The sequence below is a fragment of the Ornithorhynchus anatinus genome, chromosome 2 (assembly GCF_004115215.2).
Source record: "Ornithorhynchus anatinus isolate Pmale09 chromosome 2, mOrnAna1.pri.v4, whole genome shotgun sequence".
NCBI lineage: Eukaryota > Metazoa > Chordata > Mammalia > Monotremata > Ornithorhynchidae > Ornithorhynchus > Ornithorhynchus anatinus.
Window position 1 is genome coordinate 89006229 of NC_041729.1, and position 25151 is coordinate 89031379.

At 42.6% G+C, this 25151-nt stretch overlaps 1 protein-coding gene across 6 annotated transcripts in view; it reads left to right on the forward strand.

Moving 5' to 3' along the window:
* The window catches only part of MAP7 (microtubule associated protein 7), a 168956-nt gene that overhangs the window by 121021 nt on the left and 22784 nt on the right, over positions 1–25151 (forward strand). For 3 of the 6 annotated variants that reach the window (XM_029058581.2, XM_029058582.2, XM_039911171.1), the window contains exons 4-8: positions 2538–2701; positions 3281–3404; positions 8443–8553; positions 14457–14570; positions 20789–20940. In XM_029058581.2, the coding sequence (XP_028914414.1) occupies positions 2538–2701; positions 3281–3404; positions 8443–8553; positions 14457–14570; positions 20789–20940 (665 nt within the window). The remainder of the gene's footprint in view (positions 1–2537; positions 2702–3280; positions 3405–8442; positions 8554–14456; positions 14571–20788; positions 20941–25151) is intronic. The other 3 variants (XM_029058583.2, XM_029058584.2, XM_029058585.2) reach the window with 3 other exon arrangements.

Below are 25151 nucleotides of genomic sequence, written 5' to 3' on the forward strand. Positions count from 1 at the left end.
AACTCTCTGACTTACTAACTCTCTTCTTGATCTACTGCACCCATGATTTTGACCTTTTTGCTCCACGGAGACTACTCTCTTTCAGGTTATCACTGAACCCCTTGTAGCCAAATCCAAGGGTTATCCTCTATTCTAATACTCTTCGATCCTTTGGCCATTTTTGATCCCATGGATCCATCCTCTTTAAAATCTTAGGCCTTAAATTTGCAGACAAAGCACTAATCTTGTTCTTCTATCTCCCTGGGTGCACCATCTCAGTTAGAGTTCACTGTTTCCTCTTCTGTTTCTCATCTTTTTATTGGAGCATTCTGCAAGGCTCTATTCTAAATCCCCTATTCTGCTTAACTGGGAAACTCATCTCCCCCTCTAAACTGTAATCTCAGTAATAATAATAATCATAGTGGTATTTAAGTGCTTATTATGTGCCCAGCACTCTACTAAGCCTTGTGGTGGATAGAAACAAATCGAGTTCGGCACAGTCCCTATCCCACGAGGGACTCATACTCTTAATCCCCACTTTACAGATGAGGTAACTGAGGCCCAGAGAAGTGAAACGACTTGGCCAAGGTGACACAGCAGACATGTAGTGAAACCAGGATTAGAACCCATGACCTTCTGACTCCCATGCCCATGCTCCGATCACTAAACCATGTTGCTTGTCCAGCATGCCTCAGAGAGTAGTGAAAGGGAGTGAGGGTGGGGCTTTGGGGAGTTCGTGCCCAATTTTTTTCATTTTTATCCACAAAATAGTTGGCAGGGTCATCAGGGTTGTCATAGGAGTAGGGGGAAATGGGAGGCTTCAAGAGGGATTTGAAAGTTAAGGGAGAGCTGGAGAGAGTGTAAGCATGGGGATCAAAGTGAGGGATAGTGGAGTAGTTGTGTGGAAAAGACATCTGAGTTATAGCAGGATCGAATGACTTGATTATGACAGGTCAACCCAGAACCTAGGTTCAGCTGTGTGGACTGAGAAGAGAAAGCAGACTGTGATGCATGGTAGTCCAGGGCTGGGATTTGCTAATTTGGGAGAGACAGAGACAAGAGGGTGAGGGATTGCACAGCAGTCAGAGTTGAGGGTGTGTACTTTGGCATCTAGGGATTGGGAGAGGGGGCAATGTCAATTGGGGATGGGGTGGTCAGTCCACTGTGAAGTGGGTCTAGAACATGGAGGTCACATTTGGGGGTGAAGATCAAACCTGTGGGGTAGGTAGTGTGGGTGATTTGAAAGGTTAGAAGGCTGTGATAAATCAGAGTTGGTGAGATTGAGCGGAGGCATTGCTTCCAGGTGATTAGGTGTGATGTTTGGCTGTGGCGGGGGTGGAAGCAGGAGGTCAGGGAAATTGAGAAAATGGAAAGGGAGATGGTGGTAAGGGAAAGGAAGGACATGGCCCTGTGAAAAGAGCAAAGGCCTGGCAGGCTCATGATCTGTGTTCTAATCGTTCAGTCTCTGTTTCCACTCCGGTGGTTGCCCATCCACTTCTACACTCAATCATATTTATGAAGCACTTATTGTGTTCAAAGCACTATACTAAGAAACTCCTTACCTTTGGCTTTAAAGCAATTAGTCATCTTGCCTCCTCATGCCTCACCTTGCTGCTTTTCTACAAAACCCATCCCACACACTTCACTCTTCTAATGCCAACCTATTTACTGTACTTGATCTTGTTTATCTCTCTGCCAACCTCTCACCCATGTCCTGCCTCTGGCATGAGCACCCTTCGTCTTCATATTTTACCAAAGGTCACTCTCCCCACCTTCAAAGCCTTATTGAAGGTACATCTCCTCCAAGAGGCCTTCCCCGACTAGGCCCTCATTTCTTCTTCTCCCACTCCCTTTTTAGTCACCGTGCACTTAGACTTATACCCTTTATTCACCCCTCCCTCAAACCCACAGAACTTATGTACATAGCCTTAGTTCATTTATATTGTCAGCCTTCACCTCTAGAATGTAAGCTCGTTGTGAACAGGGAACGTGTTTACCAACTCCATAGTATTGTACTCTTCCAATCACTTTGTACAGTGCTCTGCACACAGTCAGCGCTCAATAAATACAGTTGAGTGAAATGAATAAATATTATTGAGCGATTGTTCAATCCCCACTCTGCTTTTGTCTACTGTTTGACCTCTGACTCTATGCCTGCTTCCTCATCTGCAAATTGGGGGTGAAATACATGTTCTCTCTCCTATTTAGATTGTGAATCCCTTGCAGGGCATGTTCTGTGCCTCACCTGATTATTTTGCATCGCTCACCACGTTTAGTACGGTGCTTGGAGCATAGTAAGAGCTTATTAAATACCTAGTTAGAAGAGAAAAGGAATGGATGCCCAGAGGCTCATTCTTGATTGATCATCATGAGTTTCTGGTTTCTCTCCATACCCTTCCCCTTGCCTCAGTTGCAGAGGGTCTAAAGGAAGAAAAATGTTGAAAAAGAAATTGCGGCTGCCATGCTACTTGACCTTTTGTCCAGGCAAAAATAGCTTCATGTTGGAATCAACCCCATCTGGCTACTTATTACTTTCTTTTTTTCTCCTTTTTCTGAAGCCGCAAGAGAAACAGTCTGGTTAGAAAGAGAAGAGCGAGCACGTCAGCACTACGAGAAACTCCTGGAGGAGCGGAAAAAAAAACTAGAAGAGCAGAGATTAAAAGAAGAGAGAAGACGAGCTGCTGTAGAGGAAAAACGAAGGCAGAGGCTAGAAGAAGATAAAGTAAGAGGCTCTTCTGGACATCTTCTAGGCGTCGTGTAGCCCATGATAGTCTAAAGAATCAGCCATGGTGTACTGGATGCCTTTGTTTAACTTTTTGTTTTTAGGGACTGTATGGAGTAGGTTACATGGTAGGTAATGAGACTGAAACTCTCTGAGGGAAACTATGTGCAGAATTTGTTTTATTTCAGAGTGGTAGTGTTGCCTCTCCGGGTTTGTATTAATTGCAGTCAAACTGTGTTATTTTAAAGTGACAGAACTTTCTCTCTCTCTCTCTCTCTCTCTCTAACCTGTACAACACCTTCACTTCCAGGCCTTAGAAATCAATGGGAATCAGTTCCGTGGAGGACGAGGAGTGGAGTGGTCAGCCAATCACACCTTGGTCCTTGGCATTTGGTCAATCTCCACACTGTTTCTTTGTTGTTCTCCATGCAGGAATCTCACTTATATTCTAGAATAACAGAGCTGTTTATTCCAAGCCAGAAGCGTAGATAAATTTTCTAGCATAGCATTGGGGCAGAGCTATGTGTGTCCAAATTGAATCTGGTCCACCATATTGATGACTTCTGGGTCACGTTTCAGGAACGCCATGAAGCCGTGGTTAGGCGCACGATGGAGAGGAGCCATAAGCCGAAACAGAAGCAACTCAGGTGGTCCTGGGGAGGACCGCTTCATAGCAGCAGCAGCAACCACATGAATAATGCAGGTAAAATGGGGAGGGGAGGACACCAGAGCCACTTCCACTTCTTTCCATGGGAAGAGATTCTCCTTGCTCGTCAAAGAGAATCCAGAGAGGATGGTTTGATCCTGGTCTCAGTTGATTTTTTTGGAAGAGATCGTGGAGTTCCTCAAGCAACAAGAATTCCAGCTGCAGTGTGAAGTTCTTGAAAGAGCTAATCACTTAACTCAGCCACTGAGAGGGGTAAAACTATGATTGCATGCTTCCTCTGCTGTTTCAAGGTATACGTGTCTGAGTGGTTATATATGGTCATATTTTTTCAACCGTTTTATAAGATGTTCAGGTATTCTGAAATTTCTAAAGGAGGTAATTAAAGTAATTGTTTACAAAATAAAACATTTCACAGCTATAGCAGTAATTGAAATAAATCCTTGCCATCTGTTATTTAGCAATCTGGAATGAATTATTTTGATTTTTTCTTCAAAATGGGCGTTCATGGCAACTGTTGGGCCCATCCAAAAATTAATCTTTTTGTATACTGGCTACATGTGTGTTGATTTGGGAACAAGTGTGTGGAGCTGCTTAGGAAGGAGTATTTGATGAGGTTTTTTTTAGAAATGGTGCACGGTGTATAGCCAAAGAGTCTATTCATCACCGATGAGTGGACAAACTTCTCATAATGATTGGTTGTTCCACGCAAGAGATCTGAGGAAGTAGTATTCCTTGTATTTTATTATTGAAAGTTTTGATACCACTGTTCTACCCTTGGCTCCGCCACTTATCTTCTGCGTGACCTTGGGCAAGTCACTTAACTTCTCTAAGCCTCAGTTACCTCATCTGAAAAATGGGGATTAAGACTCTGTGACCCATGTGGGACATGGACTGTGTCCAACCTGAATAACTTCTATCTACCCCAGCGCTTAGTACAATGCCTGGCACGTTGTAAGCGCTTAACAAAAACCATTAAAAAAATCGTACTGTAAATTCCAAATGCTTTTACTTTCCATAATGTGTTAATATTTTTGCTTTGCTTTTCATTGGTATAATACAAGTTATTTTTATTATTATTTTTTTCTTTACATTGAAAAAAATCACTGTCTTACATTCTGTCCTAGGTGGTTTTGTTGAATCATCATTCACCTTTCTCGATTTAGCAGGCTTGGACCACCACTTCAGACCTTTTGGTGGTGCTAGAAAAGCTGGTACAGATATCACTGTAATTTGTTGATCATCGTGACCTGTAGCTAGCTTCACAGATAAAGGATCTGTCCATTAGTAGCTAAATTGTCCTCACTTAGACATTGTGCATGCCTAGGATCATATTGTATAGACTGAGATCTGATAGATAGCACAGTGGTTTGTAAGTGTGATGCCTACAGCTGGTGGCCTTAAAGGATTTGACACGATCACTTCAAAGAACTGCATACAATCCACCTGGTTCTTTAGAAAAAAAATTCTAAAGGATCTTAATTTTGAAATCATGCTTATTTTCCTAATGATTTCTCTGGTGTTCCAGGTCATTCAAATTATTTGAAGGTTTTCCCCCAGTTTTTGTTTTCCGTTCATTTTTCTTTTTGCATATATGAAATTATGCATTTGAATCTTACCTCCCATGGATCATCTATCCACTGGAAAGCTGCCTGGCATTCTATTAAAAGAACATCCAAAACACGTGACTGCAAATCTGGATTTTCTATGTAATTTGGCTCAGTAAAAAGGCAGATTTCTCCTTCTATTCCCTCCTCTTCCCCCCGCCTCCCCACCCCCTTTTGAAATTCTGAGTTCTGTGGAATGACATTTTATAGGCAATATTTCTTCACTGGAAAAAGAGAGTAAGTTTAGGGAGAGTTTTCTGCAACTGTTCATGTCAGAAAACCGACAAAATGCCTCAACCTATTAGAGGAGCATAAACAATGCCATTGCTGGGTCAGACCAGTGATCCAGGATTCTTTGATATTCACCCCTGCCCTGGATTCACAGTGCTTATTTACACATCCATCTATATCTTATTTTGTCTGCTTCCCTGTCTAATCTCTAAGCTCTTTGTGGACAGGGATCATCTATTCTAACTCCTCTGTATTATCCTCTACCCAGTGTTTAACATAGTACCTTACACACAGTAAGCACTAACAAAATACCATTGATTGTCTGCACTGATTGTTGGTTAAAGGGACTGTGGTGGCTGCCCTCCTTTACATCCATCTTAACGTCTAGGAATATACTAACATCCCTAACTTTCAGTCTAGCACCCCATTATAAAACACCTTTCTTCAAACCTCTCTAATCAGATGCTATTTTTAGTTTGAATAATTTCTGGGGTAACGGCTTCCATTTACTTCTACCTGCTGGGTGAAGAAGTGTTTCCTTTAGGTTGTTTAGAAGTCACTGTCTTCAACACTGAATGGGTGACCCTGTGGTTGGTGAACTACTCTTCACCCTCTCTTAAGTCTTCAATCATGTCCTTTCTCAGCCTCTGCTTTATTGAAGGAAGAGTCCTAATCCCCTCGGCTTATTCTCATTCGGAAGCTTCTCCATTCTCCAGATCACCTTTATTCTCAGAATGGTTATGGCTGCTCTGACATCCCTTTTCTTTTATCCTGTCCATAGATTTCCCAAGGCCCAAGAAACACGGACTCTATACCTTCCCTCCAGACTCATAGAATTAACTAATTAGAGTCATCTCTGTTTTAAAGAGTAAAAGAGCACTGTTTTCCCTTAGGTTGTTGGACAAATACCCGTATTTTCAGGGCAGTGAATTGTAGTAAAACACTCCCTTCGATTTCACCTCTAAAATGTCTGACTAGAAAGACAAATAGAGAAAGCCAGAAGTCTCTTTTCAAGAACATTTCCAGTCATTTGACCGAATATCATCTAGTCATGCTTCCTCCTTCCTTTTTCCAGGCAGAATTGATATTTAATAATAATAATGTTGATATTTGTTAAGCACTTACTATGTGCAGAGCACTGTCCTAAGTGCTGGCTGGGGTAGATACAGGGTAATCAGGTTGTCCTATGTGAGTCTCACAGTTAATCCCCATTTTACAGATGAGGTAACTGAGGCACAGAGAAGTTAAGTGACTTGCCCACAGTCACACAGCTAAGTGGCAGAACCAGGAATCGAACCCATGACCTCTGACTCCGAAGCCCAGGCTCTTTCCTCTGAGCCACGCTGCCCTTCTGCTGCAATGGCAGTCCCGTCTCCCTCTGTCCATAATATAAAAACAGTCTAAGTGGGAGGGAGAACAGTTTAGTCCCCATTTTGCAGATGAGGAAACTGAGGCCCAGAGAAGATAAGTGAGTTGCCTGAGATCAAACAGCAGGCAAATGGCAGTGCCAGGATTAGAAGCCAGGTCTCTGACTCCCAGGCCTTGGCTCCTTCCACTAGACCATCCTGCTTCATTCATGCTACCCCAGTCAAGACTGAACTTGTTGTAGGGAGACAGTGCTTAGAGATCTGAGTAAGAACAGCAAAAAGATTAACCAGGGCCGTAATGGTTTAGCGGGTGGGGCCGTGTGTAGGCAGTGCTGCTTGGAAAACTGGAAGCTTCTCTGCCACTTCAGGCTTCTTGGAGACATATTTGGGAAGAGGCCAACCCAGGGTGGTTTCTCCATTTTGTCCCCTCTGCCCCTCATCGTTAGACCAGTAGTTTTCATGCAACGTTCTCAACAGCATGATAATAAGTTTTACCGATAAAATAGGTGTCAAGAGATGCCTATTGTTGACATAAAGCACTTTTACACCTTGTAAAATTTACAAATTTACAATTTACAAATTGTTCGGGAACAGGTGGAAAACAGTGTTTCCTTGTAACATAGCCAAGTCTTTGGCAAGGCCAACTGTACCTGTGAGAATTTACTCACTCCTGGTGGATTGTTTAATTTGAAATTGCATGTGGAAAACATTATCTTCCAGATCCAACGTTTTGAGGCTACTCCAAATCAGTTGAGGCTGACTAGTGTTAGAAAAGAAAATGACATAAATTGGTGCAAAGGTGTCTCCAAGTAGCCCCCTGCTGGGATGAGTAATGCAAATCTGCAAGGCCTATTGAAAAGTACACCAGCCTAGGAGTCAGAGGATCTGGGTTCTAATCCTGGCTCCGCCACTTGTCTACTGTGTGATCGTGGGCATGTAGCAACTTCTCAGTGCCTCATTTACCTCATCTCTAAAATGGGGGTTTAATTGCTGCTCTCCCTCCCCACTTAGACTGTGAGTCCAAGGGGAAGAAGGGTTGTATCTGACCTAATTCTCTACCCCAGTGCTTTGTACAGTCCTTGGCACAGAGTAAAGCCTTAACAAATTCCATTATTATTATTAATTCACACCAGATAGGTAGTAAAGAATATGAATTTAATTTACTTTTCTCTCTATTCATCCTTTAGAGGATACATTGTCATGCATGATACTTGTTTTCCAAACAGCTCAAATGAGCATATCAAAGTCACAGAGGTCTCATCCATCTAATAACAGAAAGAAAAGACTGAAGCATAGCATCCTATGGGTCAACAGTCAAACCGCCTCCTCAAGATCTGTTCTTACTCTAAAAAAGCTCAACTGGAGTTTTTTTTGGTCTGAAGAGGAAAAGTCCTCTATATGCTATGACATTCAGCATCCCTAATACTTTCCAGTTGGTAAATGGTCAGTTTTATGTATTTGCATTGTCCTTCTTTCTCCATTCTTTCTGTTTTCAACCATCAGTTTAGCGATTGTGGTTAGAATCCCGCAGCCTGCTGTTATTGGAATGATCTCTAAAATGTCGTATCTCCCCTTCGTTAAATTATTGTAAAGTAGTTATTAAAATTTGGACCTCAAGATCGTTCTGCTGGATTGTCCACCTTCATTCATTATCAGTCTTCCATGTTTTATCAAATCGTGGTCTCAAGTTTGATTGGCCAGCTGTAAATTAATTTAGTGCTCAACCTTTAGGTTACTTGTACAACATCCACTGAGAAAGCTGTGCTATTTTAAAGATCTAGGATAGAATCCAATCCACCCGGTGGTCCATGAACTGGAAACTTGTGTTACTGCATGTGGGCTGTCAAATAGCATTATCTCCATTTGTTTTAGATCCAGACAGGCGTTCTGTTTCAACAATGAATCTTTCGAAACATGTTGATCCAGTTATTAGCAAGCGGCTCTCCTCTTCATCTGCGACATTACTAAATTCTCCAGACAGAGGTACAGTTAAAAGGAAAATAGAAAAGTGTTCTGTCTTTTTACATATTGGCTTTTGAGGATATTTGCAGCTACGATAAGCATCTGAAGTTGCTTTCCCTACGTTTTTTAAATAGGAAGAAAACACTCCCAAGTAAAAAAGCAATAAACGGCTGACCAACATTTTCCTTGCAAGAAGAACATTGGTCATTTTAGAACTTGGCTGAATGAATGCATTTAGCAAGTGACGAAAGTGGTGCTTCCGTCCAGTTTTAATAAATGACATTGCAGCTCCAGAAATCACCCATTCTTTCCACAGACGTACAGTCACTCTGGTGAACTTCTATCCGACTGCAACTCCACTGTCATTGGGCTATTCATCTGTTTCTTTGGAGTTCCTTGCTTTGAATTTCTGAACAAAATTTAAAGTGGTTAGTGTCAGAAGGGTTTCATGTTGCCATTTATTTTTCATTTAACCGGACACTCGCTGTTGCGCCTTATAACGTCTGTTTATTGATTTCCACCGTCCGTTCATTTAGTCTTGCGAGGCTATTTTCAAGAAATATGCTGATCTTTGCCTCATCCAAAGCTTAACAGTCACCATCCAATTAACAGCATTTCATTTGGGATTTGAGTTGCTTTCATTCAGAGGATTTACAGTACATGAAATGTAGCTGTGAAAGCTTGCTCGAGATGAAGCATCGTAGCCTAAGTTCTCATACCCCAGAAAGAAAAGACCAAGCTTCTCTAAAACAGGCTCAGTTCCTTTTCAACAAGGGGCAAGAGCCAAAAGTTGAATCGCTGTACAAGGTGAATGCATACCCTCTAATAACCACACAAAGTTCTGTGACTGAATTCCCCGGAAGATTCGTGGTTGTATTCCTCCAAAAAAACAAGTATGTGTGTTCTGTGTGTATGTGTATCTCCATGTTTTTATATTGTGCAATAATTGTACATGTGTCGTATCATGTTACGTGTGTAATGTAGATGTGTTGGCATTTTCTGCAAACCTAATATTTGAAAGCACTAAATGTTTGAACCTCTGGTTAGCAAGTTGCTGTGCTTGTTCTTTCACCTGGACTATATTTGTTTGAACAAACAGTTGACCTACTTGAACTTTCTTTGCATGAGAACACTGTACTTGGAATAAGTTATTGAAGGCAATGCTTTGTAACTCTTTTTTTGGCCCTTGGCTCAACCAGCGACCTATGGGAAGCATCCTTCTTTTCCCAGAGACCCTTCAGTACACATAGCGATGGTGCCCCTAGAGACCACTTGTTCTAAGTCCAAGGATTTCCCATTTCCAGGCTCTTGTCATCTTTGTTTTCATTATGCAAGAGTAGGTGAGCCCCAAATCTGGTCATGTCCCAGTGCTTGCAGGATTATATGAAAAAAGGACAAGTGACAAAAATTGTCAGGTTACACCAATAGGTACACACAACCACTTATGAACTCTGAGGCATGTGGTAAGATGAGAACGGTAAAAACAGCATCTTGGGTTAAAAATTCCTTCTTTTAAATTCCTTAGGTATTTGCTCTTGTTCCTCTGACAACCTAAAATACTATGAGAAAGCTAAATTTGAAAAGTGTATTCTAACTTCTTTTGAGATATCATCTCTTGAGTTTCACCCAACTACAAATGAGGAAAGAAGAAAATCTTGGGCCTGGATCTCAAACCACCATTCTCTGTAGAGCCTCTGGCCTCTCTCCTCCCCTACTCACCTGTTGTTCTGTAGAAAAAAAAATTCAGAACCACTTTCTGAACAAATTTCTGTGGTGTAGAAAAGCTTCCTTGCCCAACTCCCAAGGCAGTTGAACTTTTAAGTAAACACAGAGTAAGCCAATCACAAAGTCCTAGTTTAACCTTGCAGCCAAAACAGGAACTAAACACATCTAAGTGAATTCGTGTCTGAGTAGGTGCCAACCCCCTGCCACCACTCCCAATTAATAATGTTGATATTTGTTAAGAGCTTACTATGTGCAGAGCAGTGTTCTAAGCGCCGGGGTAGATACAGGGTAATCAGGTTGTCCCATGTGAGGCTCACAGTCTGAGTCCCCATTTTACAGATGAGGTAACAGAGGCACAGAGAAGTTAAGTGACTTGCGTTAAAATCCATTAACCAATTTCCTAGGTTTAGATCAGTGGTTTAGGTTTTTTGCCATATAACCAGACTTAAACTAGTCAAACTGCTAGAAATAATCCAGAATGCTAGGAGAGACCCATAATACTATTAGAGGGACTGATAAACTCTACTGCCTTAAAAGAGACCTCTGCGTGACCACACACTCTAGAGTCTTATATTCATTCAAGAGTATTTATTGAGTGCTTACTATGTGCAGAGCACTGTACTAAGCGCTTGGAATGTACAAATCGGTAACAGAGATAGAGACAGTCCCTGCCCTTTGACGGGCTTACATGTATTTGTTAAGCGCTTACTATGTGCCAAGAACTGTCCTAAGCACTGGGGTAGATTCAAGTGAATTAGGACACAGTCCCTCTCCTACATAGGACTCACAGTTTATGGGAGAGGGAGAACAGATATTAAATTCCCATTTTACAGATGAGGGAAAGGAGGCACAGACTTTCCCAAGGTCACGCAGTAGGTAAGTGGCAGAGCAGGGTACTCCGACTCCCAGGCCCATGCTCCTTTCTGAGACTCTTCTGGCTGAAAAGTCTCAGCCCTATTGATCGGCCTCCTCCAGGCCTCAGATGCCTCAAGCAACCGCCCCGCTTTAATTGCTTCTTCAGTCCCTATTACTGCACTGCCTAAGAGGAGAAGGTCCTGTCACCCTTGAGGATGATTTGTGAATGGAAGCAGTGAAGAAATATCAAAGTAACAGGGTCGAGAAGCAGTGTGGCCTAGCAGAAAAAACCTGGGCTTGGACGGCAGAGAACCTGAGCTGAGGTCTCAGCTCCGCCTTTGGCTTCTGGGTGAACTTGGGCAAATCACTTACCTTCTCTGGGCCTGTTTGCTCGCTTGTAAAACGGGGATTTAGTGCCTGTTCTCCTTCCCACTTAGACCGTGAGACTGTCTGACCTGATTATCTGCCCCAGAGCTTAGTACAGTGCTTGGTATACAGTAAGCACTTAATAAATAAATACCACAGTTATCATTATTGATTTGAGGGTGAGGGAAGAAGGTGGACTGGCATCCAGGAGCTTGGATTCTACTCCTAACTCTGAAGACGGCTGATGTAACTTTGTGCAAGCCACTACACTCTTCCAAAGGGTTAATTCATATTGTCTGCTTTCTTCTCTGAGCTGTTGATGATGATAATATTCCAAATTCTTTGTATTCCCTGGAATTAAGGTGCTATGCAAAGCACAGTTATAATGAAGAGTAGATCGGTATATGATCATTTGGGACAATTGTGCACTCCAGAATTCTTAGCAACACTTATGCAAATTTGCTGTCAATCACAACTAGCAATTTAACCCAGTAGCATTTGGAAAAGAGCCTAAAACGAGAGCGTGATCTTCCAATCTAAAATACAGGTCAAGTGGGGGCCAAGTGGATGTAATTTTAATACTAGGCTTTTGGCAAGATGCCAATTACAGAGTTATAAGAGTCAGCCATTAGGGCAGCCAAACAAAATGGGAAGCAGCATGGGCTAGTGGAAAGAACATGGGCCTGGGAGTCAGAGGATCTGGATTCTAATCCCAGCACTGCTTGCTTGCTGTGTGACCTTGGGCAAGTTACTTAACCTCTCCGTGCCTTAGTTCTCCTGTTCTCCCTTCTATTTAGACGAAAGCCCCATGCAGGACAGGGAATATGTCCAACCTAATAAATATGTATCTACCCTAATGCTTAGAACAGCGATTGATACATAGTAAGCACTTAACAAATTCCATAAAAAATAACAAAATACATAATGTCACCTTGCAAAATGTAATTCCCCTTTTTTTTATTTGGGGGCAAAGTTCAATTTTATTTATTTATGGCAATGATTGACTGTTTTGCAGAAAAGCGCCAGTAGGAAATGTTGTCATAGCATTGAAATCGAACAGACCTCTTTTTGTAGTCTCTTGCTGTTCATTTAGTCTTGTGGTGGTATAAAATGTGCCTGGGTATAGAGCGTGGTAGATGGAAACCTCTTTTTTGTGAGTTAGCTAGCTATAGTTCCTTCTTTCCTGCTGCTTAAAAAAAAACCTGTGCATCTCTCAAAGTCACAAAGAATAACCAGAGTAACCAGAGAGGAGGTTTACCTGTTTCTTATGTTTTAGGATTCTGTCCCTCTAGACTGTAAACTCCTTGTGGGCAGGGAACAGGTCTACCAACTCTGTTGTATTATACTTTCCCAAGCACTTAGTACAGTACTCTGCACACAGTAAGCACTCAGTAAATATGACTAATTGCCAACCTTCCAGCTCCTCACCTGCCACTGAAGAAAACTTTCATCTCCCTTTTTTCTCACCCTATGGTTTTAGTCCTGAAAATTCATCCGCTTTTTACTACTGTCTTCAGTGAACGTATAGGCAGGTGGTCAGATCCTTGGTGTATTAGACCATAGTGTAGAGTGATCTTCATGTAAGGCGACCAAAGACTTTAGTAGCTATTGAAGTTCTTTTCTGATCGGCTTTTGCCAAAATGTTTTAAGGAGTTTTGTGTGAATTTGGCTTTGAGACCAGAACTATTCTTCCCAGTAAGACTGAAATGGTTTACTTTAAATTTTCCTCATATATTTAAAATAAACAGAAGAGGTATTTTTCTTTCAGTTTACCATTTCAAAAATCTGTGGTTGTGGCTTTCCGTGTACTTTTGCTTTGGCACTGGAAATTTCACTGAAACTGGTGACATGAGGACAGTTACTTGTTAAAACAAATTAAGGGTGACGTCTTTGTTCATTCTGTTGTTGAACAAAACATGTCTTGCCCTGTTCTGCCAAACCCAGGACTGAAATTCCAATCTGTAGGCACATATGTTCTAAAATGTGTAGAGGAGGTGATTTTCCAATATACTCTCACCAAAGTCCTTGATGCTTTTTCCCCTGTAGTAGGAGAAAATAAATTTGAATTCTGCACTGATGGGCAGTCACCTGAATTTCAATACTTTTGCAGGGTTTCAGGACCTTGGTGGTCTTGAATGGATCTTCCCTATATAGATGTATATACATTATTGTTTCTAAAGTTGGTTACCTGCCACAAATGAGTGTTATTTTTGGTACTATCTCTGTGTCATTTTGCTTCTTAGACCTCTTAACTGCTCCAGAGGATTGGGTTGCAGCTTAATGATGGCATCTAGGTTTAATTTCTCTTCTCTGGCCTCAGCTTTACTCTCAGTCTTCCATTTAGATCTAACAGGCAGGGGAAATGGAGAAAAAGATCTGTGTCCTGATGTGCTCGCTAAGACAGTGGATATTCTGAATCATCCTTCTTTTTCATTGTATAAAAAAAACCCACACTTTTTTCTTTTACTACTAGGGTTCTCTGTTGGGGATTGTTCTAGGGTAACATTTCTGTAATGGAAGACTTCACAGCCTGATCTCTAGAACCAGAATGAGTTTTTTGCTTTTCTTCGTGAGAAGACATTTATGCAGTCCAGTTGTGGGGTTGTGATGCTTCAGCGTCTGTCCTTGTGCCTTGAAGAGAGCCATTTTCCTGGGGTTAATAACCAGTGAATGCCAGACAAATTTAAGATAGTTGACTGCTAATTTTTAAGCCTCTTTACTGCTGGGGTGGGCGGAGGGATATTGAGATTATAGACATTTCATGATACCTGCCAGGCTCCCTAGAGTTGCATAAATGAGTAGAGACTCTGAATACTTAGAATAAGAGGAGAAATAACTTTTGTGAACAGATCCGGGGAATGATCTTTCGGAAGCTGAATCTCTTTGGGGACCCCCAGGGATGGAAATATTAGGCGTGGGGCTCACCCAGCCCTAGAAAGCAAAAGGGTCTAACGTCTTGCTTATGTGGTGACATTTAGCTCGCCGCCTGCAACTCAGCCCGTGGGAGAGCAGCATTGTTAACCGGCTTCAGATGCCCACCCACTCGTTCCTGGCCAGAAGCAAAAGCACAGCAGCCTTGTCCGGAGACCCAGGTAAACCTCTTGAAGCTGAGCTTTGCTGGTGGCAGGCACAAAGTCATCCTTCCAGCACTTTCAAGCCACCCCGGGCTCAGTGTGGTGCCGGGGTGGAGGCTTTTGCTTGGTGGGGGTTTCATTGCTCTCTTTATTATCTCCTTTTCAAAGTCTTGCTTTCTTTGTTTGGACACACACGGCCCTCAGGATTCCCCTTTTCTTACCCAGCAGACAGATATCTGAATAACTGCTCCCGCAGTGATCCCCCGGGGAACCTTCCACGGGGAGAGAAGGATTGGATAGACTCAAAGTTTTAACTATTTTAACCACTGAATGATATCTGGAGCTGGAAGGCGATTCGAAACCTCAGGCAGGAAGGCTAAGGGAGGAGTTGTAATACCAGTTCTCCGTGGAGTGTTGGAGGAGTCACTTCACCCACCCGAGTGTGTCACTCGGATGTAAGCTGGGGTTAATGTGACCAACCCGGTGATGAAGACTAATTAGTTCATGTTTGCAATGTTCCTTGAAAAAAATGGAAAACAGTAGTTGATGATGATTAGATACACTACAGCCCTTTTACATCTTCAAAGTGCAAACCAAACACGAACTAATTAGTTTAATTAGAAGAAGTTAGTGTAGATCATGTATCTAGGTGGAAAGACAGACATTAAATATTCTGTGACTTCTCTTTCATCTTGGGATGATTACTGATTTCCAGCTGACTCTGAGCACCCGAGGTATTTGCGTTGGCATTCACCTTGCCGCCCTAACATTCCCCAGCCTGTTTGGAGGTGCTAGATTCTCTGCCATCCATTGCTTCATAGGATGCTTTGACCTGGCAAGCCATCTTTTGTCATCCACCCCTTCATAAAGAATACCCCTTTGTACTTTTATAGGGCCTTTCATCTAAGATGCTATAACTACTTTACTAGCATTAGCTCACTCATCTTCTTAACACCCCCTGGGAGCCGTAAGCAGCGGTATCATTATCCCCATTGCATAGATGAAGAAACCTCTGGCCCGGTGACGATAAGTCCTTCTCTGTAGGACCACTCCGCCACTCATTTACTGAGCCAGAAATTACTCAGGTCTCTTGACTCCAGATCAAGTTATCTCCCCACCTCAACCATGGGGTCCCCCATCTTCTATCATTTAGTTCCCTGTCATTACCGGTTTATAATGTATCGGCCACTGGCCATTCTGATGGAGAAGAAAACCAACTTGTGTCGAAAACTACATTTTCCCCTTATCAATTTAATCAGACTTGCTATCCTGCAGGCTTTTGCCGGACTGAAAAATCCAGTGGGACTGCTTAGTGGCAGTTTGATATCGTATTATTTTTGGGCCTTGTGAGTCACGATTCTCCAGTGTCTCAAATCCAACTCGTGGAGATGAAACTATTTTGTCTACCCCCATCCACCATTGTCTTTCACTGCCAAACCTATTCTTCCCATCCCATTCCTCCAAACTGCTCCAAACTGCTGCGCTGCTGGATCCTGGAGGGCTCTGTGTTATTTTTATGGTATTTATTAAGCGCTTACTATGTGTCAGGCACTGTACTAAGTGCTGGTGTAAATATAAGAGAGGTCAGGTACAACCCCTGTCCCACATTCTAATCCTCTGCTTAGTGTTGCTCTGTCCTCCATCTCTTTCACTGTTGCGGGTAACTAAAGTGATCCGATCTAGCTCACTGCGGTCAGGGAATGTGTCATACCGTTATATTGTACACCCCCAAGCACTTAGTACAGTGCTGTGCACACAGTAAGTGCCCAATGAATACAACTAATTTATCTGATCAGTGGCTCTGACTGGGCTTCCTTACCTCCTTCACAGCTTTCTTTTTCTTTTCTTCTCACTCTCCCCACCCAACTCCACACTTGAATGGCCTAATCCCACAATTCACTAGGCTATTTGATTAAGAATCTTCCCTTTCCATTAATTGCTCATCTCAATAACTAAACTCCTGCACTTTCTCCATCCTGGCTGGCCACTATATGTTGCATCAGCTCCTCCTGGATGGTTTTCTTAAAAAAAACAAGCTTTTAAGAGCATCTTGCTTCTATCTGAAGTCATGTTTTTCAGTCTCTCCTCATCCTCTTCAGCATTACATTCTTTCTCTTGATTTCCTCATTCTCTTCTCTTTGTGTTTTCCTTTTAGTTCTCCACTCTGTCTTCAGGCTAGATATAAGCTATGCAAGTGATCAATTAATGATAGTAGTAGTGATTATTATTCTGATTGTGGTATTAAGGGCCAAGCATTGTACTAAGCAGTTGGGGTAGATAGAAGACAATCAGGTCCCAGATGGGGTTTATAGTCTGAGTAGAAGGGAGAACAGGCATTAAATCCCCTTTTTGCAGTAGAGGGAACTAAGACCCAGAGAATTTAAGTGGCTTGCCCAAGGTAACAAAGCAGGTAAGTGGCTGAGCCATGATTAACACCCAGGTCCTCTGACCCCCTCCCCCCCAAGCCCATGGTCTTTTCTGCAGGCCACCCTACTTCTCTTAGGCCTCCTTCTGTCTACCCTTGTCTTGGATTGGTTATTCCATGATCACCAGTTTCAAAATGTTTCAAAAGTATTTCACAGGAAAGATGAGAGGATATACTGACAGTCCTCCCTAGTGGGGGCACATTGGTAGGTCTGAAGAAATGCTAACATCTAGGGAGGCTAGGGAGAATTTTCCTGACACATTGTAAGCTTGTTTTAGGGAGGGAACATGTCTACCAACTTGATTATTTTGTATTCTCCCAAATGCTTAGTACAGTGCTCAGCATACAGTAAGCACTAGATAAATATGATTGATTTAATCACAGTTTTAATATTCTTCATTAACAAACTGGGAGAGCGAGGACAAGAAGTGGTTGAAAGCAAGTCCTCCCCCTTACGGTGGCCTCTAATTCTACTTCTTGAGGCGGGCGGTCTCCAGTCCCCACACTCCGGCCACCAGTGCCCGCGCTGGTGGCATTACCTGGAGCTGAAGCCATGCCATGCCCAGTGTGCGGCTGACCCACCATTTTGGGCATCTGATGTACATTCTTTGAGGCAAAGGACATTTAGAGGGTAAGAAGAAATGGAAGCACTGTGAGAGGATTTTTTTCAAAGACATTTTCATGAAAGAATTTCCATGTCTAATTAAGCGACAGCCCCTTGGGGTACTTTGGTAGCAGGAGGGGAGAAGAAAGAGGGTAATGCTCTAAGGTTATTTCCTCTGAACATCAAAATACACCAGTGTGAGCCCTTCCCATGCTTCCAGTGCTGGAGACTGCTGGCAGGAATAGTAATGAATCCCATGAAATCCTTTGTACCTAGAAAGATTTTTTTTTTTTTTAACATAGCACTTGGCCAGAAGATAGTCATTGAAAAACTAAGATGTGGGACCTTGCACCTGCTATACCACAGCAGAGTTATAAACATTTCAACATGGTAAAGGCTTCTGTTCATTAATAGCGGCTGCATAATAAACTGAAACCTAAGGGGAAACATGAGATGAGCAGAAATCCAGTGTTCTCTCAGGAAATGCTCTTTAGATGCCTACTGAAATTGCATTGCCCAATGCAGGGGGGAAATCATGTTTCTGAGCTTTGTTCTATTTTCAGTATAAAAAGCACCAATGATGTTGGTGCCTGCTTGTTTTCTGGGACGTATTGATCAGCTGAGGGTAATCGCCCCAGGCTAAGCCTTGGGCAGTGTTCCCCCCACTCTCCTCCTTCCCTCCCCCAGCTGGTCATTAATTCCCAGGAAATGCCTTGTGCTGCTATTGTTATTCCATAAGTACAGTTGATTGACTCGGAAGAGTTTTATATTTAATGGACTCTCTGGCTGCCAGGAAAATGCAAATGCATCACAGTGGCACGGAGGAAGGTTATTCTCAAATAGTCAGTCCTTGAAGTGGAAATAAATGACAGGCTCATCTTATCTCTCTCAGCTTGTCAGCCTCTTCACCAGGAGAGAAAGCTGAAAGCTTGGGATTGACTCCTCACCTTTCACACCTGCTTATGCGGGACTTGGAGCAGCAAAAAGATGTTCTCTCTTTAACCCAAGTACATGGAAGCCGTTCGTAAAGTGAATCGAGGAGAGAACGATGTTCCTCTACCTAATCCGAGTGTCTCTGCCATTCAGCATCCAGACGAAGGACACATAATCTTGAGGTTTAGCAGGCATTGAGAAGGGCTTCCCCAGGGAAAATTATATTGATGATTATACACCCTGCCTTACTGTCCCTCTAGATTAAGCTGAAATGCCAATGGGAAGCATCGTGGCTCAGTGGAAAGAGCCTGGGCTTCGGAGTCAGAGGTCATGAGTTGGACTCCCGGCTCTGCCACTTGTCAGCTGTGTGACTGTGGGCAAGTCACTTCACTTCTCTGTGCCTCAGTTACCTCATCTGTAAAATGGGGATTAACTGTGAGCCTCACGTGGGACAACCTGATTACCCTGTATCTCCCCCAGCGCTTAGAACATAGTAAGCGCTTCACAAATACCAACATTATTATTATTATTATATTGTAATCCCCAGTATTGCCGCTGTTCCTCCAAATCCCCTTTTCTATGTTTTCTTTTTTACCACCAAGTTGGCCTTCTGAATTTTGAACCCACTAGCAACCTACATTTTTCACTGGATGGGAGCCTTCTGCCTAAAATTCATTCAATAGTACTCATTCAATAGTATTTATTGAGTGCTTACTATGTGCAGAGCACTGTACTAAGCGCTTGGAATGAACAAGTCAGCAACAGATACAGTCCCTGCCCTTTGACGGGCTTACAGTCTAATCGGGGGAGACGGGCAGACAAGAACAATGGCAATAAATAGAGTCAAGGGGAAGAACATCTCGTAAAAACAATATTAAATATAATATTGATAATATTATAATAATTTATATATAATAATATATTGTACGTATAATAATAATATCATAATAATATAATTTACATAAAAATGTAAAATTGTCCCCTCGTAAGTTGGCTCTGATGCTGTTTGGCTGAAGCTCCTTCCAGTTGACCACTATGATTCGGTGCCTTCTTTTGGTGAAAATGAATCCACAGCTAAGATCTGCAAATGAACTGTGGGACCTGAACAGACAACCTTTGTATTTCTGCCTCATGACGATACCTGTGTAATGCTCTGTTTGAATGACCTTAAACCCGTTTTAAATCCTCCATGGAGATTAAAAAGTCCCTGTACGCCAACCTCAGAGAGTGGTGAGATTTGACATCTCTGCCTGGGCTGGGAAGCAGATCTAATAGAGGGGTGAATTTCTTTCTGATAGGGAGTCATTTGGGTCATCTACAACTTGAAGTTTATTCTCATTAAGAATAAGATGTGGTAGCTGCTTTGTTATTAGTATAAGTACAGAGGTCATTTTGATCACCCTGTCAATTAAGGTAATTCACTGCAGCCCCAATTGGATGCGGATGACCAGAAGTGGATACGTTTTGATTTTCATATGAGTAAGAAAACATTCCAGGGCAATTATAACCCGGAAAATATATTTGTGGTTCAAGCGCTTTGCTTTTCCTTTTTTTTTTTTAAATCCCCATCCTGGTAGTTTTCAGCTTTATGATGCAACCATTTTATTCACCACCCAAAGCAGAAGGGTGTTCTGTTCAGAAAGCACAAAAACCATTACTAGTTCCTAGAATACCTTAAATTGTGCACAAGGCTTTGCCTGTTAAACTAAAACGTTTGTATGTTTGGTCTGGCAATCTCCTGCCATCTTCAATGCATGAGATGCACTTGATGTGTTGGAATGCAATCGTTTGACAAGTCTGCTGAACTCCACTCGCTGCATAGTTGTGGTGTGTTCTAACCTGTTGCTTGCTCTTTCTCTTTCTCTCTTGGTCCATCTTCAGTCCAGTAAGCAGAATCTGATTGGATCTTTAAACCCATTTTTTTTTTTGGTAAAAAAAAGAAGAAATTTTAAAAAATGAATCAATCATAGATACTGTTTACTGTGATGTGCTGTTTTACCAGAACCATCAGTGTATAAAATAATTAAGGGTATTTCCCACTATCCATTTACTGATGGATATATCTGGTCTCTATCATAATAACTAGCAGGAGATTTTTACACTGAAATATCGAATCTACCTTCAAGCCACGAGTGATGGTTCTAGCCGAGGTAATAATGCTTTCTCCTTCCTTTTCTCTCTGTTTCTGCTTCGTTCCTCTCCTTGCACCCTGCTTTTGGCTTTCCCTCACTTCCTCTGGGACTCTTGCGTGTAAAACAAACAACTGCATCGTAGTTATCCCTATTTGTCCTCGTTCAGCATCCTGCAGCCCCATCAGCATTATGTCCTACAAAGCTGCCCACTGTAGAAATCTAGCGGACCGTCCAAAGCTCTTTGTCACGACACCTCAGGGGACGGCCCGCAGGAGGACTATCCACTCGACGATGGTAAGTAGATATAAAAGTATTTCTGTGGCTTCTGTGAGGAGGGGAAGCAGCCGGACAAAATCCCGGTCTTTGAGGGGGTGTGTTCTTTTGAAATGTATATTTATGGATATTTGAATGGCTTTGGAAAGACTCAGGTCTGATGGTGCAGCAGTCATAATGTTTTTGCCTGAGCGCCCACTGAATACAGTAATACCCTGTGCTAAGCATTTGGGAAGGTACGTGGGAAGAAAGAAAGTCTGTGAAGGAACGAGGTGTGAAGGTACATGAAACATATGTGGCCTGACCACAAGGCGCTTGCACTTTTATTGAGGAAGTTGATCCTAAAGATGTTGACAAGTAGGATGATCAGAATAAGATAGTTTTACAATTTACAGGGACCCCAAGTGTGAGGGAAGGCATAAATAAATCTGTATGGGCTAGAAGTGATCTACCTCCACAAAACACACCCACACACCCACACTCACCATCCAATGAGTGGATAATGCTAGTGGCTGAGATGTATTTCTTTCTCTATTTTGGTGAACAGTGACATCCAAGTTAGTACCTGAAAGTCACTATCCAATCGGTCATCTCGGCCAGGAAACTGGAATCTAAAAAGTCTAAGGCTTCTTGCTTATAGAAATGGGATTACCAAGGATAAATTTCTGCATGGAAGAGCAGCATAAAGCAAGCTTCTACTGCTTTTTCCCAGTCAAAGTGTGTAAATGCAAAGACTTGAACTTGTAACTAGCCAATAATTACAAAGCACGTGATATAGGAAGTATTGTTAGATGCTCAAAAAATGACAGCTACCAGGTATTGGTAAGGCAGGTTTTATGAGCTTATATTTTGCTTCCTTTGTCTTCAAACTGAAAGGGAGGAAAGAGGATTGGATATCCTTTTACTGGCAAAGAGACTGAGGTGATATTTTTTTCTTCCACTGATGCAGTTAGTAAAGTAGTTTATATGGAATATGGGATTATATATTTCTTTTTATTTATTTTGCCTCAAAATATGTTTCAGTAAGTATGTTAATTGGGCCTGATTTTGAGTTCTCTTAGCCTTTAACACAGCTTTACCAACCACCTAAAAGATTTTACTAATCCACCAATCTAAAGACATGACCCATTTTAAGAAATGCCTGGAACATATTTTCCATTTTTTCAGATTTGTGGAGATGGCAGGCTGTAAAAAGTACATACTGTATGAGAACAACACGTTTGTTTTACAGAAGCGTGATATCTTCTGTGTTCCAAAGTTAGTTTTTAGTTCATAAATTAGGCACCTGTAGACCCTGTAAACCAAAGTAGGAATATCCTGATATGATGGTAGGAATTTCTCATTTAGAATTTGGATTGCCAGAAAGATCTTGGGAGTGGATACACTAACCAGAACATACCTGAGAGCCTTTTCCCTCTATATATTTAGTGATGGTTACTATTTTAGAAAACAAAGACAACTAATTGACATATTGAAAGGGAATCATTTGGCTTTAGCAAAATGCAATTCTATAGAGAATTACTCAACTGAGAGTAGTCGTGCTTTACTATCTAATATTTCCCTCGAGTTGTACCTCTTCCTGTTGCACTGCTGACCCGGAGTACTAGACTAGGGAGAATCTTACACTGGCAGAGATTTTACTGATGCTCCATGAGCAGTAGCTGGGGAAAGGCAGATGTTGTGAACATTTTTCAGATCTCAAGCTTGTTTCAAGCAGAGAGAGATGAGTGATAATAACTGGAGTTGGTCATCTTGTAGCTGACTCTCCTTTAGGTATCAGAAGACAGTAGTGGTCCTCTGTGTTAACCTTCCTCGAAGAAACAGCATACAAGCAGTGTGTAAAAGTGGAATAAAATGACTTCATTCTGTTACAATAATTGGAAAATCTGCCATGCAAAGCTTACTGTTTCTGAAGACCAGTGTGTCAGGCTGCACAGCTGGAGAGCAATGACCTTCGAGGATTATAATCAGATAAGGCTCCTAATCCGGACTGAGAGCTCATATGCACCCATCAGTGGGTGAACCATCCTAAAACTGCAGACGCTTCCCCCTGCAGGTTTGGGAAAAGTAGAAAACTATGTCCTCTCTCAATGCCGCCAAGAGCCAAAGATTTTACCACCGGGCCTTGTTTTCCCAGCAGAGTAAGGAAGCATAGCCTCGCCTACCTGTGAGCTTACAGGAAAGGACAGATTGACAGATCCAGCCCCCCAACATTGTGCCAACTCTCGTCTACCTCCCGGACATATTGAAGAGACATATGTATGGAAGGTGTGGTGCAGTCAGCAGCAACACTATCACTGCCTGAGGAGAGGGTTTCCAGTGGAAACGGGGAAGTGTGCTTTCTCTAGATTTCTGTGGCTCTGTGACCTTGGGACATCTGATATTTGCCCCACTTCCAACCTCACAGCACTAAAGAACATATCTTTAAATTATACATTATCAATTATTTATTCATATTAATGCCGGTCTCCCCCCCAGGTTGTAAACCCGCTATGGGCAGAGGACGTGTCTGCTAATTCTGTTGTAATACGCTCTCCCAGGCACTTAGTACAGTGCTCCCCATATAGTAAACACTCAACAAATACCATTGATGTCCACTCAGAGCTCACTGTCACACCTCTAGGGTCTCAGTGTTTGTGTGCGTGAAAACCACGAGCCAGCAATTTTGATACATCGTAACAGTGAAGAGAAAAATAGTCTCTTCAAACTCATGCCCGCCTATAACCCCATATCCAGGAAAAAACAGTCCTCAGATCTCAAGGATGTCTATGGCTTGGGGGTTGGGAGAGGACACCATCTTCAGAATGATTTCAGTACTAAGTTGAAAGAGACCATCTTCAGAATGATTTCAGTATTAAGTCGATATCACAGTTATTCTGGTTTTCCTAAGGTGAAGGGGAAAAACCTGCACCTGCTCAATGTCTGCATTCCAGCTTCAGGCACAGGAGCAGGGCCCTAGGGTGGCATATTTACCTAGCTTTTTAGCTATTTTCAAGTAGATGTGACAGCATAGCTTGTTGTCTAAGGTATTCTATTCCAACTGTTCACCCATACTATCTCAGTGATATAGGTCTGAACTGAGATCTTTATAGTGGTCATGCTAAGAATTTAGAAGGAGATCCCATTCCGATAAATGTTTTATCTTACTGAATATGGACCTGTAGCATTCCCTGCCTCCTCCCTTCCTCCTGGATTATTTTGTCAGCCTTGTCTCTGATCTCCCTTCCACCTGTCTCTCCCCCTCCAGTCTATTCTTCATTCCGCTGCCCAGCTCATCTTCCTGCAGAAACGCTCTGGGCATGTCACTCCCCTTCTTAAAAACCTCCAGTGGTTGCCTATCAACCTCCGCACGGAACAAAAACTTCTCACTCTAGGCTTCGAGGCTCTCCATCCCCTTGCCCCCTCCTACCTCTCCTCCCTTCTCTCTTTCCACCGCGCACCCCGCACACTCCGCTCCTCCGCCGCCCACCTCCTCACAGTCCCCCGTTCTCGCCTATCCTGCCGTCGACCCCCGGGCCACATCCTCCCGCGGTCCTGGAACGCCCTCCCTCCTCACCTCCGCCAAACTGATTCTCTTCCCCTCTTCAAAACCCTACTTAGAGCTCACTTCCTCCAAGAGGCCTTCCCTGACTGGGCTTCCCCTTTTCCCTCTGCTCCCCCTCTACCCCCCCTTCACCTCCCCTAAACTATGCCCTCTCTTCCCCCCTTTCCCTCTGCTCCTCCCCCTCTCTCTTCCCCTCCCCTCAGCACTGTGCTCGTCCACTCAACTGTATATATTTTCATTACCCTATTTATTTTGTTAATGAAATGTACATCACCTTGATTCTATTTACTGCTATTGCTTTTGTCTGCTGTCTCCCCCGATTAGACCGTAAGCCCGTCAAAGGGCAGGGACTGTCTCTATCTGTTGCCGATTTGTACATTCCAAGAGCTTAGTAAGGTGCTCTGCACATAGTAGGCGCTCAAAAAATACTATTGAATGAATGAAATAGAGGCATCTACTACCGCCTCCTTTCCTTTATGGCAGCAGGTACTGTTACAGCCTTTTCAGTAAATGTGTGTTGTAGGTTTTCCCAGGAGACGGAAAGACAGAGGACACTGAGCAAGGAGATCAGAACAGTTGATACGTTACATCCACCCTAAGCCCCTATAAACAAAAGCCCAGTTTCAGCAGGAACTTGGCCTTGAAAATCTCAAGACTTCTGTTAACGAGGCAACAGTTAAATAAGAAA